Genomic DNA, 18585 nt, shown 5'->3' on the forward strand with positions numbered 1-18585 from the left:
CCTTTTGTTTGTTTTAAATCTGCTGCCTATTAATTTTATTTGGTGACCCCTAGTTCTTGTGTTATGAGAAGTAAATACTTCTTCCTTATTTACTTTCTCCACACTAGTCATGATTTTATAGACCTCTATTATATCCTCCTTAGTCGTCCCTTTTCCAAGCTGAAAAGTCACAGTTTTACCAATTTCTCCTTTCTAGCCTCCCCTCATCTCGCCCTCCCACGTCCAGTTTATCCAAAGTGCTAAATCTACGTCTCTCTCCCATCTCTTTAACCATATCATTCCCACACAACTCCCTTAAATCTCTCTGTTGTTCAAACTCCTTTTAAACTGTAAATGTTTAAAAACAGCTCTTCAGCTGGTGTAAATTGGCGTATTCCTCAACCAACCTATAGTGATTTACTCCAGCTGATGATCTGGTCCCTTCTCTCTGTTTTTCCATACAGTCCAAGGTAGGGGTAAGGTTGATAGCAGGCTATGACTGTGTTAAACCATTTCTCTGTGTGTGTTGTTGCAGGACTGGAATCAGACGTGGTATACAGATAACCCAAGCTTTACCCAGTGCTTTCAGAATACAGTCATTGTTTGGATTCCCTGTGCCTATCTTTGGATCTGTTTTCCATTCTATTACCTGTTTCTTGAGCACCACAGCAGAGGATATATCAGAATGTCGCACCTCTTCAAAATTAAAATGGTAATAATCATAAAAATAATACCTAGCTATGACATAGCACTTTTCATATGTAGATCTCAAAACACTTTGCAAAGGAGTTCAATATCATTATTCCCATTTTACAGATGGAGAAACTGAGGCACAGAGTGGTAAAGGAACTTGACCCAGGTCACTAAGTAGGCCAGTGCAGAGGCAGATCTCCTGAACTGCTGTCTGGTGCTTGCTCCTCTAGGGTCACACTAGCTAGCATTAGAGGCTGGGTATTTAATGCTAAGTTTATTGTGACTTTATTTTTCCAAATCAAGGGCGGGCAAACTTTTTGGCCTGAGGGCCGCATCGGGTTTCGTAAATTGTATGGAGGGACAGTTAAGGGAGGGGGTCATGGCACCACCCCGGGACTCCTGCCCCATCCAACCCCCCCTGTTCCCTGACAGCCCCTCTGGGACCCCTGCCCCATCCACACCCCACTGCTCCCTGTCTCCTGACTGCCCCCAGACTCCTGCCGCCCCATCCAACTCCTCCTCTCATTCCTGACAGTTCCCTCCAGGACCCTTGCCCCATCCAACCACCCCTTCTCCCTGTCCTGACTGCCCTCTGCCGCCCCATCCAACCCCCCCCCTCCTTCCTGACTGCCCTCTGGTACCCCTGCTCCCATTCAACCCCTTTCCCCCCTAACCACAACTCCGAACTCCCCTGCCCTCTATCCAACCCACCCTGCTTCCTGCCTCCTTACTGCGCTGTCTGGAGCACTGGTGGCTGGCGGAGCTACAGCCACACCACTTGGCTGGAGCCAGCCACACCATCGCCACCGCGCAGCACAGAGCACTGGGTCAGGCCGGGGTCTGCAACCGCGCTGCCCCAGGAGCTCACAGTCCCATCGCCCAGAGCATTGCGCCAGAAGCGGAACGAGCGAGCTGAGGCTGCAGGGGATGAGGGACAGCAGGGAAGGGGCCGGGGGGGAGCCTCCCAGGCCAGGAGCTCAGAGGCCGGGCAGGATGGTCCCGCAGTCCGTAGTTTGCCCACTCCTGTTCTAAATGATTAAAATTGTCTTGATAATCTCCTTTGAATCTCCCAGTCCTCTTCCTGCTTGGTGGTTCGTATGACTATGTAGGTTACATTGTCTTTGTCTGATTGTGGATCTCCCATATAAGTGCCAGATCCAGAAAGCCTTACTTAGTTTTTACTCTCTTCCTAATCAGGTAAACTCACTCCTGAGCCGAGAAGTGAGTGAGTAAGAATTTCAGGATCTGGCCTCAAATGGAATAACAATCATTGTAGCACTCTCCCTCTTAGCCTGCCCCCACTTCCCAAACTGCTTCCAGTCACAGTGTACCCCAAACCGCCCCTTTAACACTCAGATACCGTACAGTACACAGACTACGGTTATCATACTTGTCCTTTTACAGTCCATGCCAACATGTTTGTTTCCCTATCCCAGGTACTTGGATTCATATTGATGTTACTGTGTTTTTCAAACCTATTCTATACCCTTTGGGAAATAAATCAAGGAACCCTACGAGCTCCAGTGTTCTTCATTAGCCCAGCAGTTCTGGGGATCACAATGGTAATTTTTTCTTTTAAACGTAAGTTTCAATTTAACTATTATAGGGCAAAGCTGGTCTTGGCCCTCTTCCCCCTCACCATCTCTGGGTGCAGAAGACCCAATCAACAGCAGGAGTGATGGGGTTTTATAGGTGAGCTGTCTGCAAAAACCTATGCAATGTGGTGCTACATGAAATGGTGGCAGGCCAGGGTTGGCACAGGGGCGTGGTCCCTTAGTCTGCACTTGTATGGCTCCACTGACCCAAAACACCATGTGGGAGCTGATGCAGCAGAGGCTATGGCATCCTTGAGGTTGCAGTAGCGACTGCAGAGTGGCCCCAGGCAAACAGGAGAGAGGATTCCATTTCCCACAGCATGTGGTAGAATTAAATGTTACCATAATGGGAGCAATAGTTCAGCCCATTAACATTGAACTGATCTGACACCAGCAGACAATAACCTCTATTGACCATTAACTTGAAACTGTTCATTGTTTCTCTCTTCTTCCCAGATCCCTGCAGTGTTCCTCACCCAGTTTGAGAGGCTGAAGGGTGTTCAGTCTTCAGGCATCTTGTTGATTTATTGGCTGCTGTCATTCCTGGCTGCTACTGTGACTGTTAGTTCTAAAATTCAACAGATCCTGGAAGGGGTAAGCAGAACTTTCTAGTTTTAGCGTGCGCCTCTGGTAAGGTCTCCCGTGTAGCTGCTCTTTGCCAGCAGAAGAGAGCTCTCCTGCCAGCAAAATAAAACCATCCCAATGAGAGGCAGTTAGCTGGAGAGCATATCCCGCTGACAAAAGCACTGTCCACACCTGTGCTTTTCATCGGTAAAACTTTTGTCAGTCAGGGGTGTGTTTTTTCACACCCCGACTGACAAATGTTTTACCAACAAAAGTGCAGTGTAGACATAGCCTTAACAACAGCATGGCTCCATTTGGCCCTCTTGTTTGTTGACTTTGTCATTCAGCCAAGAACTAAAGAGGCCAGTAGATCGAATTGCTCTCTCCAAGTAGCCACACTGAATTATGCTTGGGGAGCATTGGCCAGGTAGTTTGAAAGAAATGAGCACTGCCACTACCCAGACTGCATCTGTTCTATGGGTGAAAGGAGTACTTTAATCTCCAGGCCCCACAGCTTTTCTGAGCACCCAATTCACATACAAATCAAAGGAAAAATGCTGTTTGAATTTTAGTGCTGTTACTGGTCTACACGTAGATTTTGTACTGGTAGAACTGTGTCAGTTAGGGCAGGTGGATTTTTACCAGCATAGTAAGTCCAGTACAGGCTCTAGGGTGGATACAGTTTTACTAGTATAAAGGTGCCTTATACTATTAACGTTTATTCCCTTTCCCATCTGGGAATAGCTATACCTGTATAAACACATTTATACCAGTGTTCACACTACGGAGCTGTACTGCATTAACTATACTGGTATCATTAAAGAGGTACAACATGTGCATATAGACAAGATCAGGCAGATCAACTTGATTTCAGAGAGCCACTTCTGCTGTAGATCTTTAATTCCAGCTGTTTTGGTTTCATTAGGATGAGCGTCTATATGTTAAAATTCACTATATCGATTTATAGATCTGATATTTATCAGTACTGGTCATTCTTCTAAGTGATAAACCCCACAGGTGAATCTTTCTGTGATAACAGGGAAAGATCAGAAGTTCAAATCAGCACCTATATTTCACTGACGGATAGAAGAATGATACACTCCCACAAGATGAGGATGGTGGGAACTCACTGTTGTATTCAATTAATATTGATTGAATTAATTAATGTGAATTAGTCCCACACTCTAGGGACATGCTAGGCATTTGACATTGCCATCTTCTTTTTATTGCCATGATATAATTTCCCACTCTCGTCATTCTTCCACACTGCTTGCCTGTCTCAGACACAGAGCTGATTATGAAGCCCAATGGGAGGTTCCCCAAACAGCTCCAGTACACACTATTTAGAATAAAACCAGGGAATAGCCTTTTTCCATTTTGAAGTATACTCAAAGCTTTAGGTGAATGGGGAATTTATACCCTCACAGAACTCAACCCCTTGCATTAGTTTAAATTAAGCAGCCATAAACATTTACATAAACATCTGCCTGGTCAAAGCCTGACACTGCCATTTTCAAAGCCGGCTAAGGGAGTTCAGCACCCAAATCCCCCAAATTACAGTGGGATTTCAGCATCTAGCTCTTTTAGGCTCCTTGGAAAACCCCAAACTGAAACCTTTACTCAGGTCTAAACTGTAGTTACACTCCAGCTCCCCTAGTGGTTTGTTAGTGCATGTGTTTGTGATTTTCAAATTGCATGAGTTTTCAGTATCAATAACAGTAATTTAACTTGCATGGTGTCAAGTATCAGAGGGGCAGCCGTGTTAGTCTGGATCTGTAAAAAGCAAAAAAGAGTCCTGTGGCACCTTATAGATTAACAGATGTATTGGAGCACAAGCTTTCGTGGGTGAATACCCACTTCATCAGACACATGTAATGGAAATTTCCAGAGGCAGGTGTAAGTATGCAGGCGAGAATCAGTCTGGAGATAATGAGTCATATATTAGGAATGGCAATATACAAAAACCTGTAGGAGGAGAACATTTCAACCTTCCTGGCCGCACAATAGCAGATTTAAAGGTAGCCATCCTACAGGGAAAAAACTTCAGGACCAGACTTCAAAGAGAAACTGCGGAACTTCAGTTCATTTGCAAATTTGACACCATCACTCAGGATTAAACGAAGACTGTGAATGCTTAGCCAACTACAAAAGCAGTTTCTCCTCCCTTGATTCTCACACTTCAACTGCTAGAAGAGGGCCTCACTCTCCCTGATTGAACTAACCTCGTTATCTCCTGACTGATTCTCACCTGCATACTTATACCTGCCTCTGGAAATTTCCACTACATGCATCTGACGAAGTGGGTATTCACCCATGAAAGCTTATGCTCCAATACCTCTGTTAGTCTATAAGGTGCCACAGGACTCTTTGTTAGTAATTTACCTCTTATATAGCACACTCTATAAGAAACTGGTGCAAGAAATACACATGGCGCACATCCACAGCAACACTCAGAGCTTATGGCTTATACAGTGTGTGACTCCACCTTTCTTTAGTGATTTCACATTAAGTATTTTACCTCAACCTCAGCAATTCTCTTTTTCATAGGGCTTCCCAGAGGACCCTTTCCGTCATGTCACCTCTTACATTTATTTTATCCTGCTGCTAGTAGAGGTCATACTGTTCTTCTTTACCGATTGGCCTCCCTTCTTCTCAAAAACTGTCAATGACTCTGTAAGTATATTTGGCTTCTTCAAAGCTCATCAGTCCCTTGTCTAAAACCCATTGGAAATGGGCAGTTCAGATGAATGTCTGAGATGAAAACATGGCAGCCTACATATAGACCAGTATTTTTTTAAAAAGCTAGTAACTTGGCATGCCAGGGTTTCTGGGTCCCCAGCTTGATTTTCAGAGGTTTCATAGATTAGAAGACCAGAAGGGATTTATGATCATCTAATCTAACCTCCTGTAATGCCCTGAGCATAGGACCTCCCTGAATTAATACCTGTTTGAACAAGAATGTGTCTTTTAGAAAAACATCCAATTTTCATTTTAAAATTTCCAATGATGGAGAATCCACCACCACCCTTGGTAATTTCTCCCACTGGTTAATTAACCTCTCCGTTACAAATTTCCACCTTATATCTAGTCTAAATTTGTCTATCTTGAACTTGCAGCCCTTGGATCTTACTGAGCACCTCTAGTTCCGATTGACTTCAACTGGAGTTGCAGGTGCTCTGCAGCTCTGAGACATAGGCCCGAGCTATCTCAGTTTGGTACCAAAGACAGAGGCAGTCTAAGGCAGGGGACATGGTTGAAAACATAAGTCTAAAATATATGCTAAATGCTCTTTATTTTATTGATTCATCAACCCTTCTTTTGTCTGTTTTTCCCACCTATTGCATCCTGACTGGCACCCACGTTGTGAACTGACTGGGGTGAGGATTGTGGTTTTATACTTCTGCCCTGGGTCTGGGCCCTGATACTTGCATGAAATTCCTAAGTAGTTCTGTAATAAAATATTACAAACAACAACAACAACAGAACTGGCCAGTGAGGCAATTTAAAACAAATTATTTGATGTAAGAAGGTCCCATGTCAGCCTGCATTAATATAAATACGAAGTGTTATTCCTACTAGCATCATATGTTCTGTACTGTACACACAGAGAATGACTAAGGATTCCATTTTGTGTCTGACAGCCAAAACAAAGTGGTTTTAACCAATACGATCCGTAGTCCCACATATGAGGTTAATGTATTGGAATAGAGGCAATTATCTAGAAACAACAGCTCTTACTAAAAGTGCAGAATTAGATCTTGATGGCAAATTGAGGTGCATTCCATGTTATTTTCACTGCCTTGCTCAGGAAGGTCTGAGATGACAGGGAGAGATGTAAGTGGATCTCTCCAAAGGGAGATTATGGAAAGTCACTCCCAGAAATAATTGATCCTGAGAATCAAGTGTATTTTTTTTAACATGCTTCCGTTTTGCTCTGCACAGGACAAATTGGAGAAAAGGGTTTACAGTGCAAATGACCAGACAGAATATATAACCAGTGCCACAGGACCATGTCTCTGCCTGTGCTGAACCTGGCATACTGATGCTTCATATGTACATTCTGAAAAACTAGTGACCTATCCCTAGCCACACCCCTCACTTCCATTTTCAGTGCTGTTACCATACCGTGCTGACATTTGCTACATGCCTTCCCCGTGCAGCCAGCATTGCATCTCCCTACCTGATCTTTTATAAACAAGGCATAGCCCAACTCCTGCATGAATTAGTGTTTGTAGATCAGGGGTCAGAAGTGCTGTGCCGAGTCTTCACTTACTCACTTTAACTTAAGGTTTCGCATGCCAGTAATACATTTTAACATTTTTTACAGGGTCTCTCTCTACAAGTCTATATTATATAACTAAACTATTGTTGTATGTAAAGTGAACAAGGTTTTCAAAATGATTAAGAAGCTTAATATAAAATTAAACTAAAATGCTGATCTTATGCCTCCGGCCCACTCAGCCTGCTGCCGGCCCAGAGTTCTGTTCACCTAGGCCAGCAACAGACTGAGCGGGGCCTGCAGGACCCTGGCTGGCAAGGCACCAGCAGTTGGGATCCCAGACTGGCAGTGGGCTGAGCAGGGCCGGTAGCTGGGACCCCAGACCAGGGGTGCAGGTGGGAATGGGGGGGGCAGGGTGCAGGAGCTCCTGTTTGGTGCTCAGGGTGGGGGTGAGGTGTGTGGGGGGGTGCAAGAGTCAGGGCATGGGTTATGGGGGGGCTAGGTATGTGTAGGGGGTGCAGGAGTCAAAACAGGAGCTGGAGGTGTGTGAGGGGGTGCGGGAGTCAGGGTGTGGAATGGCTGGGTATGTGGGGGGGTGCAGAAGTCAGGGCTGGGTGTGGAGGGGTTCAGGGGTCAGGGCAGAGGGCTGGTGTGGGGAGGGGTTCATGGGTCAGGGCAGACGGCTGAGGTGATCAGCTCATGGGGGTGCTCCCAGCCCCCTGCAGTGGCTGGAGGGGATATGCCCGATTCCACTCCTTTCCCAAGGGCCCCGTTGATCCCCACTTCTTCTCTGCCTCCTCCCCAGAGCAGCGAACAGGCTGCGGCTCCGCTCCCCCTCCCGCTCCCAAGGGTAATCAGCTGATCGGAGCAGGGAAGGAGAGGAGGTGGCAAAGGAAGGCAGCACACTGGGGGAAGAAGCCGGGGAGTGGGGAGCTTGGCTATTTCTACATATGAAACTTGTCTGTTTTTCCTCTCACAGAATCTGTGTCCAGAACTTAGTGCCTCTTTTGTTTCCAAAATCACTTTCTGGTGGTTCTCTGGGTAAGAAAACAAGTGACAAGAGACCTTTACTCTAAAATATCAGATAAGCTCCATCATCTTAAGGCAGAATGGCCCAGATCTTTACGGGTTTTTAGGAACCTAGCTCCATTTCAATTAAATGAGAGATAGTAGCCTAAATACCTTTGTGGATCTGGGCTGAGGTTTAAGGGACAGTGGCAAAGCTGACAAGCTCAGAGCTCCTTGCAACAAGACTAATTCTTTCCTCAGACACCTATGTGTTACTCCCCATGGCTCAAACTGTGCTCTGAGTTATGCTAGCACACTAGAGGCTTTTTCACCCCTGGGTTGGAAGGAGACTTGAGTGTAGAATTTGCCCAGGTAACTTTGTGACTTGGAAAAATCCAGCTACCCTTCAAAATGATCACTGCAACTCTGCTAACATCCCAGCTTTCTGCCAGGAGAGCCTCTTTCAATCTCTACAGGGCCCCAGGGTACTAGAGATCATGAAGTTGCACCATCCTGCTGCTTAGCTTTCATGAGCAAAGTGGTTCCTGAAATTTTTGAGAATACTTCAAATATTCTTGTAAATGTTAACATTTGGCTTGTTTAGGGAGTGGGGCAGCCAGCAACCATGTAGAATGAAAGGACAGTGCCAGATGCACACATACAATGGGCCCACTCTCAGTTATGCCAAAGGCCCTGTCTCTGTTTCACAGGAGTCATGAGAAGCAGAATGCAAGTTTGAACAACTTCAGGGCTGATCTAATTTATGCGGGAGGGGGGACAAGGCCACTGAATGGCCCCAGGAACATGGAGGTTGCAAAGTGGGCTTAAAGCCACCTTTGTTCTCACCTTTCTGTTCCTGCCCCAAGCTCAAGAACGGAGTAACTGAGAATTAGGCTCAATATGTAGGACTAATTTAAGGCCAATCCACTGAACATATTTCTTGGACACACATCCCTCTGTGCTTGGGTTAGGGTGACTAGATGTCCTGATTTTATAGGGACAGTCCCGATATAGGCTCCTATTACCCCCCTACCCCATCCTGATTTTTCACATTTGCTGTCTGGTCATCCTAGCTTGGGTATTAACCATTTATTTTACAGGCTAGTCTGGAAAGGCTATCGGCAGCCATTACAAGTAGATGACTTATGGTCACTGATGAAAGAAAACTCCTCAGAGGAAATTGTTTCCCAGTTTGAAAGAGAATGGAAAAAGTACTGTAACAGAGCCAAGCAGTAAGTACTTGTTCCAGAGAGTGGGAGTTTCTCCTCTAGCTAGTGCAGAGCTCGCATGTTCAGCATCCCAGGTGCTAACACACCACCTCAGAGCCCTGTTTGACACCATCTAGTTCTCGCTAAAGACTAGATCATGGGGTTTATGCTGATAGGGCCAAATCCTGGACATCAGGGCTCAGCCCATGTGAGGGATTGTGTGCTGGAGATCACCGTGGGGGCTGAGTGTGGTAGAGTGCCAAGGAAGCTGCATTGCAGCTGTTTCTGCAGCTTTGGAAATGAGGCAGCCCCAGGGCCATTGTACTCCCTATTTGCACAAGAGAATGGGCAATGGAGTCACTGCCATTGAATCCTCAACTCATTCAACTAGTAGAAGGGGGAAGGAAGCTGCTGTGGATGGAATATTCGGCAAGGAGAACTTCGTGGCATTTCCCTTCCCTTGGACTCTTTCCACTACCAGGTGATCTTTTGGCCAGTTATCATTTAGATCCTACATCCGACCTTAACTATGTTGAAATTCATTGGGGAACATCCTTTAATGTCCAAATATCCAGAACTGCTTTGGGCCAGGGACCATCTTTTTGTTCTGTGTTTTTACAGGTGTCCTGTTCCATGACTGGAGCTGTTAAGTGCTGCCACAATACAAATAAATAACTCACTATTCAGGCCACTTGGGAAGCCCCGATTCCAAGTGTGGGGTGTTTATAATGCTGTTGACAGCCCAAGTCAAACACTTCAGGCCTTCTTTGGATTGCAGCCAATTTTCTTTGTGTTTATTTCTTTAGAAACACAGAATCCATCAAATACAAGATGGATCAACAAAGTGGAGCTGGTTTGGTCAAGACAGAAGAGACCCAGGTTCTGCTGCAGCCAGAACAGAGGCAGAGTCAGCCACTGCTGAAAGCATTTTGGAACATGTTTGGAACCTATTTCCTTCTTGGTACCCTCAGCTTAGTCATCTGTGATGTCTTCTTGTTTTCTATTCCAAAGATACTGAGGTACATGCGCATTCAGGAATGACTGTCTAGAAAGAAATGCTGTACATACTGTTACATTGGCTACTTTTTCCTTACGTTAATTTTTTGTACTGATGAAAGGTGTCAGATTTGGCATTCTTGGATTGCCAAATCCTCTGTTTATTCGCTGAGCAAATGTGGTACTGGCCACATAACACAAGGTTCCTTGCTCTTCTTAGCAACGGTGTTCCAATCTCTGTCATACAGAGAGGGACTTAAACCTCCAAGTCCTGAAAATAGTTGGTCTCTGTTACCAAAGGTGGCAGTTAGGCCAGTATAATGGTCTCAGTATAGTACATACACATCACAAAAGTCATTTCTCACAGGCTGCCAAACAGCCAGCAGATGGCCGTGACTTTTCATCAACACTGTTGGGAACAAGACTTAAACTGTTGCAGCATTGCCAAATCCAAGTCTTTAAATATCATGAGTCAGTCTCCTAAATTTCAGGAAATTGTCATCCAAATTTTGTTTAATATCTTTGGGGTTCTTTTGGGATTTGAGCGTTTAGTGTGCAGTGTACCTGGGTCATGTTTTCAAGCTTCTCTCTGTAACTAGAGGACTAGAAACTTACTACTTGTTTTTAAAATGAAAGCTGAGGCTCTTAATTGCATGACTCCAGGAGCTGGGGCTTTAAGGAACACATCAGGTATCATGAGACTCCATATAAAACTGTGAGAGCAGACAATGCACTTGTAACTGTAGAATTGAAAGACTGTATCCGATGATAAATTATAAACAGTAGAATAATGCCTCCCTACAGTTCTTTAAAAAATACTTCTTCAGGTAAGTCTTTTTCTGTTGTATGAACAGTATTGGTTCAGCACCAAAATGCATTATAGTATCACTTCAGACAAGTCAAACCCAATTCACAGGTGGAATAAGAGCCTGAAACACTATTGACTGCAGCAGAGTGGCATTTATACCAATTATATTCATTCTTTTTGGGTTTCATGAGTTGATTGGAAATATCAGAGAAATCAATGGCCACATTCATTGCTGGTATAAATGATATTGATATATAAATATCAGAGAAATCAATGTGGCCATTGATTTTGCTGATATTTCCAATCAACTCATGCAACCCAAAAAGAAATGCAGTTAGGGTTGTCAAGCGATTAAAAAAATGTATTGTGATTAATCGTGCGATTAATTGCACTGTTGAATAATAGAATACCATTTATTTAAATATTCTTGGATGTTTTCTACATTTTCAAATATATTGATTTCAATTACAACACAATGCAAAATGTACAGTGCTCACTTTATATTTTTTTCTTACTGAAAATATTTGTACTGTAGAAAACCAAAAGAAATAGTATTTTTCAATTCCTCCATTACAAGTACTGTAGTGCAATCTCTATCATGAAAGTTGAACTTACACATGTAGAATTATGTACAAAAAAACCTGCATTCAAAAATAAAACAATGTAAAACTTTAGCGCCTATAAATCCACTCAGTCCTACTTCTTGTTCAGCTAGTCACTCAGACGAACAACATTTTTACATTTGCCGAAGATAACATTTACATTTGCTGCAGATAATGCTGCCTGCTTCTTGTTTACATCACCTGAAAGTGAGAAGAGGTGTTCGCATGGCACTACTGTAGCCGGCGTCGCAAGATATTTACGTGCAGATCCGGTAAAAATTCATTTATCCTTTCATGCTTCAAGTGCCGTTCCAGAGTATTTGCATCCATGCCTATGACAGGTTCTGCCTGATAGAGATTCAAAGCAGTGCAGACCAATGCATGTTCATTTTCATCATCTGAGTCAGATGCCACCAGCAGAAGGTTGATTTTCTTTTTTGGTGGTTTGAGTTCTGTAGTTTCCACATCAGACTGTTGCTCTTTTAGGACTTCTGAAAGCATGCTGCACACTTTGTCCCTCTCAGATTTTGGAAGGCACTTCAGATTCTTAAACCTGGAATTGAGTGCTGTATCTTTCCTTAAAAAACTCACATTAGTACCTTCTTTGCTTTTTGTCAAATCTGCAGTGAAAGTGTTCTTAAAATGAACAACATATGCTGGGTCATCATCTGAGACTGCTATAACATGTATCAGAGGGGTAGCCGTGTTAGTCTGGATCTGTAAACTCAACAAAGAGTCCTGTGGCACCTTATAGACTAACAGACGTATTGGAGCATGAGCTTTCATGGGTGAATATATATGACGAAGTGGGTATTCACCCACGAAAGCTCATGCTCCAATACGTCTGTTAGTCCTGTGGCACCTTATAGACTCTTTGTTGCTATAACATGAAATATATGGCAGAATACAAGTAAAACTGAACAGGGGGCATACAGTTCTCCCCCAAGGAGTTCAGTCACAAAATTAATGCATTGTATTTTTAACAAGCATCATCAGCATAGAATGTCCTCTGGAATGGTGGCTGAAGCAAGGGTCATACGAATGTTTAGCATATCCAGCACATAAATACCTTGCAATGCCAGCTACAAAAGTGCCATGCGAATACCTGTTCTCACTTTCAGGTGACATTGTAAATAGGAAGCTGGCAGCATTATCTCCTGTAAATGTAAACAAACTTGTTTGTCTTAGCGGTTGGCTGAACAAGAAGTAGGACTGGGTGGACTTGTAGGCTCTAAAGAGTTACACTGTTTTGGTTTTGAGTATAGTTATATAACAAAAAAAAATCTACATTTGTAAGTTTCACTTTCATGATAATGAGATTGCACTTCAGTACTTGTATGAGGTGAATTAAAAATGCAGTTTCTTTTGTTTATCATTTTTACAGTGCAAATATTTGTAATAAAAAATGATATAAAGTGAGCACTATACACTTTGTGTTCTGTTTTGTAACTGAAGTCAATATATTTGAAAATGTCGAAAAACATCCAAAAGTATTTAATACATTTCAATTAGGATTCTATTGTTTAACAGTGTGATTAAAACTGTGATTAATGGCAATTAATTTTTTTAATCACAATTAACTTTTGTGAGTTAATCGCATGAGTTAACGGCGATTAATCAACAGCCCTAAACGCAGTAGATCATTTTACACTGCAGTTGCACCATACCATGCTGGGAAAGTGTTAAGTTAGGACATCTCTGCTCCAGCATGAGGAGGAGCAGTTGAATGTTCAGCGCTGCAGTAAAGTAAAACAAAAACTAGGTTGGGTGCTGCCATTTTACATACTTTGGATGCTAAGCTGTTTGCCCAGCCTTCTGTTGTTTTATTCACAAATCAGCCAGTGAGGGTTACAGAGCCTGTAGCCTTGCTAAAGACAAGACAAAAAATCCCCACTATTTAGGTGTGGTGTTTAGATGCTGCTTGTATTAATTAGAACTGGGAGCACTGACTGTCTGAAAGGATGGGAAGCAGGAAGGAGGAGTTGAGGAGGCTGAGTGAGAGTTACACAGGGTGCAGCAGCAGATTAGTAAAGAGGTTTCCACTGTAAAAATAAAGTCTTGTTGAAGTTTGTTAGTACCTTGCCTGGTTGATACAACATTAGGCCTTTCTAAAAATACTGCCTGCTGTAAGGGCCTTGTATTTTGTCATCTCAGTTTGTATCCATCCGCTCAACGTTCTTTTGCAGCCTTTTCCTGGAGTTCATCACCGACCCAGAAGCTCCAAATTGGAAAGGTTATTTCTATGCAACGTTACTGTTCCTATTAGCTTGTCTCCAGACTCTGTTTGAACAACGTTATATGTACGTGTGTCTTGTACTGGGAATGAGGCTGAAGACTGCAGTCACAGGCCTAGTGTATAGGAAGGTAAGCCAGCTTTTCCCTTTGGGAGTTGTTTTTCTTATCAACCACTAATGTTTTTGATGCGATGGTATTTAATAACTGCTACCCCAAATATGAATAATAGTTAAAAGCCATTTTTAGCAAATAATTCCGTGGTTACACTGCAAATGAAGGGCAGCTGCATAAATTTCCATGAGATCTGGGGAAAGCATTGACCCGTTTGCTGTTGTGAGGTTCATGGAGTAGCTCTTATATCTAATAAGAAGGACTGAAGAGCAGGGGGTGAAAGCTGTGCTTTGCCGAGCAAGCTAGACATTATTTCGTTTCTTGTTGGGCAGTGAATAGACTCATCTGTAGGGTGAAGTCACATGACTCTGAATGATGTTTTCATTCTTGATATTACAATGACTAGGACTTGGCCTCTTTATGAGCCTGTTCCTTCTTCCCTTTGACCTCAGCATGAATGTTGGTTATTTATTTTCTGAACAGAAGCTGATTTTTGACTGTTTGTGCTCTTGCTTCTTCAATCCCCACCCCATCCCACCCCCAGATCTTGGTCATGTCAAATGCAGCAAGGAGAGGAGCAACTGTAGGAGAAATTGTCAATCTGGTATGTGTCGATGTGCAAAGGTTAATGGATCTCATTATATATTTTAATGGGACCTGGCTTGCTCCCATTCGGATCATCATCTGCTTTGTCTTCCTGTGGCAGGTAAGAGATGGTCACATCTATCTGTTCCTGTTCATGAAATCAAGGGTAAAGAGAAGTTGTCAAGAGTCAGGTGTGAAGTTTGCTGCCCAGAACAACCTGATATTTCCATCTGTCTCTTTTCCCATCCATCCTTGAGCTCAATGGTATAAAGCAAACACAAACTCATTAGAAGGAAAAATGAGTTTCCACACACATTTAAATGTGTCTTTTCATTGTTGTTTGTTATTCTTCACTGGATGCCTTGCTTTGATTCATCCTTCCACCCACACAACACACAGTTTTTGGCTTAATTTTTTGGATTCCAGTGTTCAGTCTGATCTCCTAGATAAAAACAGTGAATGCGACTGTTCTTACAACCAACTCATGGAAAAAAGGGGTCTTTTAGCATCGGCTCTCCTTCTGGTGGTGCCATTTAGAAGAAAAATATGTTGTCCTTTCACAATCAATACTATAACTGTTTTCAGCTCTCTGACTTTCAGGGTTCTGGTGTTCAGTTATTTGGCACAGCCTTAAAACTTAACAATGAGTATGACCTGCAATGTGAACTTTCTTACACTTTATCCTAAAGGCTGATTCCCATGAAGTCAGTGAGACAATGAGGCAATTTGATGAGAGAGATCATTGTGATACTGTTATGAGAAATGTTTGTTGTAGGCTTACTGGATAAACTAGATGTACTATGTGCCAATGTTAGGATATAAATGATCCTGCATTAGTGCAAGACTGAGATGAGCTAGATAATGCTAGTGACCTTTCCATCCTTACATTTAATGAGGAGTGTATTATATTTCTGCAGAATAAAACCCCCAGTTTTGAATCACGAGCATTTCTGTTTCAGCCTGTTTGGTTCTTTGCCAGTGAAATCGTGTACCCTGTGGGGTGGGATGATCATGTTTGTAAAATCAGGCAGCTTTGAAGACTGGGGTCCTGAGAGGCTTGCATTACTCCGCTTTTCTGACTAGGATGGCCCATGCTCTTGTTAGCACCTGGAAGAGCATTACAGCACCAGAAAGTGAATTAGCAGCTGCTGTATGTCATGTTGAGCATCACCACCTTTCTGGAGATGGTGTTGCTAATTGTCGGGGGGAACAGGGAGAGTATTTGGGGGTTACTTGCAGGTAACAGATATAGAGATGTTGGTCCATCTCTTCATTTGGGAGTAATTAGTGCTCACATGAACATCAGAGACTCGTATAATCAGCGAGAGCCAGGAGTAATGCAAACTGGCATAGTGCCAATTCTACTACCATACCTCTGCCCCAGGCATGCATCACTGTGATTATTCCAGTGCTGGCCTCTACAAATCACCTCAGTGTGCTGGAAAGGGAGCAGAGACTACGCTAAGAGAGCCAAATATTTATAATTTACCATTCACGTCAAATTTGCACCCATATATTCAATGGTCCAAAGCTAGTGTAATAAAACATTGCTGCTGCACTTTGCTAGCTGATTTAAATCCAGCCAGACCCTGCAGCATTGGCCCGTGTGACTTTCCTAACCCAGTCACTAGATGTCTCCATTAATGCATCCAAAGGCTGCTAGAGGAAATAGCAATGAAGTGTTGGTTCTCAAGCATGTTTCTGCTCTCTCACAGATTACTTTGTTTTGTTCCTTCAGGGAAATAAACATAATTCATTACAATAAAAAACATTACCACCTATAAGACAGTCTATGAAAATAAAATCACTGGGCCAAGTCTCCACCCACATCATTGGCTTCAATAGGCTTACCCCGGGGTATGTGAGAAGAGGATTTGCCTCTGTGAATTCAGTACTCAGGTGTTTTGCATCAGCACAGCTGAGTAAGGCCCATGATCACTCCAGAATTCTCATGGAAGGCTGAGGCGGCAGAAGGATGAATTGGTCACAGCGTCTTCATCAAAATACTCCTGAAGGCAGAGGAGGAGGAGGAAAGTTCTAGGTTTGCCCAAAGGGGTGTGTAGTGAAGCATGACTCACTGGCACGGTGCCTCCTGCTGGTTGTCCTGGGAATTAGCTCTTTTCCAGCATACAGAACACCCTCTGCAGGCCGATGTCTGACCTGCTGCTGGCCCCGTGTCCCTCCTGGACCACGGTTCCCTTTACCTCGGGGTTCTGCCCCAGCAGTACCCCCTATGCTCTGGGACTCCCCTCCCTGGGAAACTCCCAACCCTCTAAACCCACCTTGCCTCAGTGGCTACTGCCAGTCATCATCTAGCTCCCTCTCACTGGGGTAGACTGCAGTCTGCAATGGCCACTGATCATTGGCAAGGGGTTAGGACCTGCTGCCTTTGCCTATTCCCAGGCTGTATACCTGCAGCCCTAGTACCCCTGTAGACCTTCAACAAGGTCTTGCAGCCTGGGGTTTTACCAGGCTGGGGCTCCCCAGCTCCCTTGTCCTATTCCCCAGCACTGCTCCAGTTAGGTACCTTCCTCTCAGGCAGCTAGACCTTCTTCCTCCAGGGCTGGAGAGAGAGAGAGACTCCTAAACTCCTGGCTCACAGCCTTTTTATAGGGCCAGCTGTGTCCTGGTTGGGGCATGGCCCCAGTTGTGACTGCTTCCCCAATCAGCCTAGCTTGGCTGCTTTTAACCCTGCTTATCAGAGTAGGGCAGCCACCCCACTACAGGGTGTTAGACACAAGCCTCAAGTGGGAAAACAGGCAAAGAACAAGGTGACCAGGAAAACTAGCATCTCTACAAATATTTCACCAATGTTTCTTGTGTTTCTACGGCAATCTCACCTCCTCTCTCCTGGCAGCTCCTGGGACCATCTGCCTTGACTGCAATTGGTGTATTTTTAATTCTTTTGCCTCTGAATTTCGTGATCACCAAGAAGAGAAGTCACTTTCAGGTACTTTTTTGCCTCCTAAAAATACAAAATGTTATCATTCGCATGTGAATTTCTGAGATTCAAGGCCTTGCATCACAGATTAAATCCTATCATTCTCACCCAAGTAAGGTCCCCATGGAGCCCAAGGATAAGGAACAAAACAGAGGTGATTACATGTAGATATATTGTAATTGCACTGAGATGTGACTAAGTGATAGCTCAGTGTTTGTTGTCCATGCTGATCGTTGATGTTTGAAAGGATCCCAGACATTCAAAGCCTCTGAAGATTGCTTATAGATTTAATGTGAGCTCTCTAATAGGATTATATTTTGCAGGTTCATAGACCAAAATTTTAATGTTTTTCTGCTACTACTAAACAATTAAATTGTGAGAAGCTACAAAAGTAAATATCCAACCTTACAGAGCTACAAGCAAAGGGCCCACATGCTACTTAATTGCCTGGAGATCCATTCCAAATTTACAGCCAGGTTCAAGGTGGTGTTCACAAAGATGAAATAGTGACATTTTCAGCATTCCTAATAACAGCCTCAATGGGCCTTTATTTTAGGAGGACCAGATGAACCATAAAGATAACCGAGCCAGACTCACGAATGCCATCCTCAGTGACATTAAGATCATCAAACTCTATGGCTGGGAGAAAGCCTTTATGGAGAAAGTACTCGGTATCCGAAAGCAAGAGCTTCAAGCTTTAAAAAGCTCTCAGATCCTCTTCTCGCTGTCTCTCTCTTCCTTCCACTCATCTACATTCCTGGTGAGCAGTTCACTCTCTTTTACAGCACACAGCCTGTTATTCCCTTAGCACCATAGCTGTGCATGGCTCTTTATAGACAAATCCAATAGACAGATGCCTGCCCAGAGAAATTTATAATCTATTCACCTGATTCTGCAGTGGGTCCCCCTGCAGGCAGATCTCTACACCCACATAGGGCCCACAAGGGCACGAGGCTCTGTGCAAGTCCAGGGGTCCACCCACACCTAGCTCACTGCAGGATCAGGGCCTCAGTATTATTTTATAATGCACTGTTGCCTTTG

The 18585-nt window shown here is 43.7% G+C and overlaps 1 protein-coding gene across 1 annotated transcript in view; it reads left to right on the plus strand.

Moving 5' to 3' along the window:
- ABCC6 (ATP binding cassette subfamily C member 6) overlaps positions 1–18585 on the plus strand; it is a 49293-nt gene that overhangs the window by 3979 nt on the left and 26729 nt on the right. Inside the window, exons 2-12 of the mRNA XM_050967687.1 lie at positions 515–691; positions 2109–2234; positions 2724–2861; positions 5379–5504; positions 8030–8091; positions 9159–9290; positions 10073–10285; positions 13859–14036; positions 14563–14724; positions 17461–17553; positions 18101–18304. Of these exons, the coding sequence (XP_050823644.1) occupies positions 515–691; positions 2109–2234; positions 2724–2861; positions 5379–5504; positions 8030–8091; positions 9159–9290; positions 10073–10285; positions 13859–14036; positions 14563–14724; positions 17461–17553; positions 18101–18304 (1611 nt within the window). The remainder of the gene's footprint in view (positions 1–514; positions 692–2108; positions 2235–2723; positions 2862–5378; positions 5505–8029; positions 8092–9158; positions 9291–10072; positions 10286–13858; positions 14037–14562; positions 14725–17460; positions 17554–18100; positions 18305–18585) is intronic.

The sequence above is a fragment of the Gopherus flavomarginatus genome, chromosome 9, assembly GCF_025201925.1.
Source record: "Gopherus flavomarginatus isolate rGopFla2 chromosome 9, rGopFla2.mat.asm, whole genome shotgun sequence".
NCBI classification, from domain to species: Eukaryota; Metazoa; Chordata; order Testudines; family Testudinidae; genus Gopherus; species Gopherus flavomarginatus.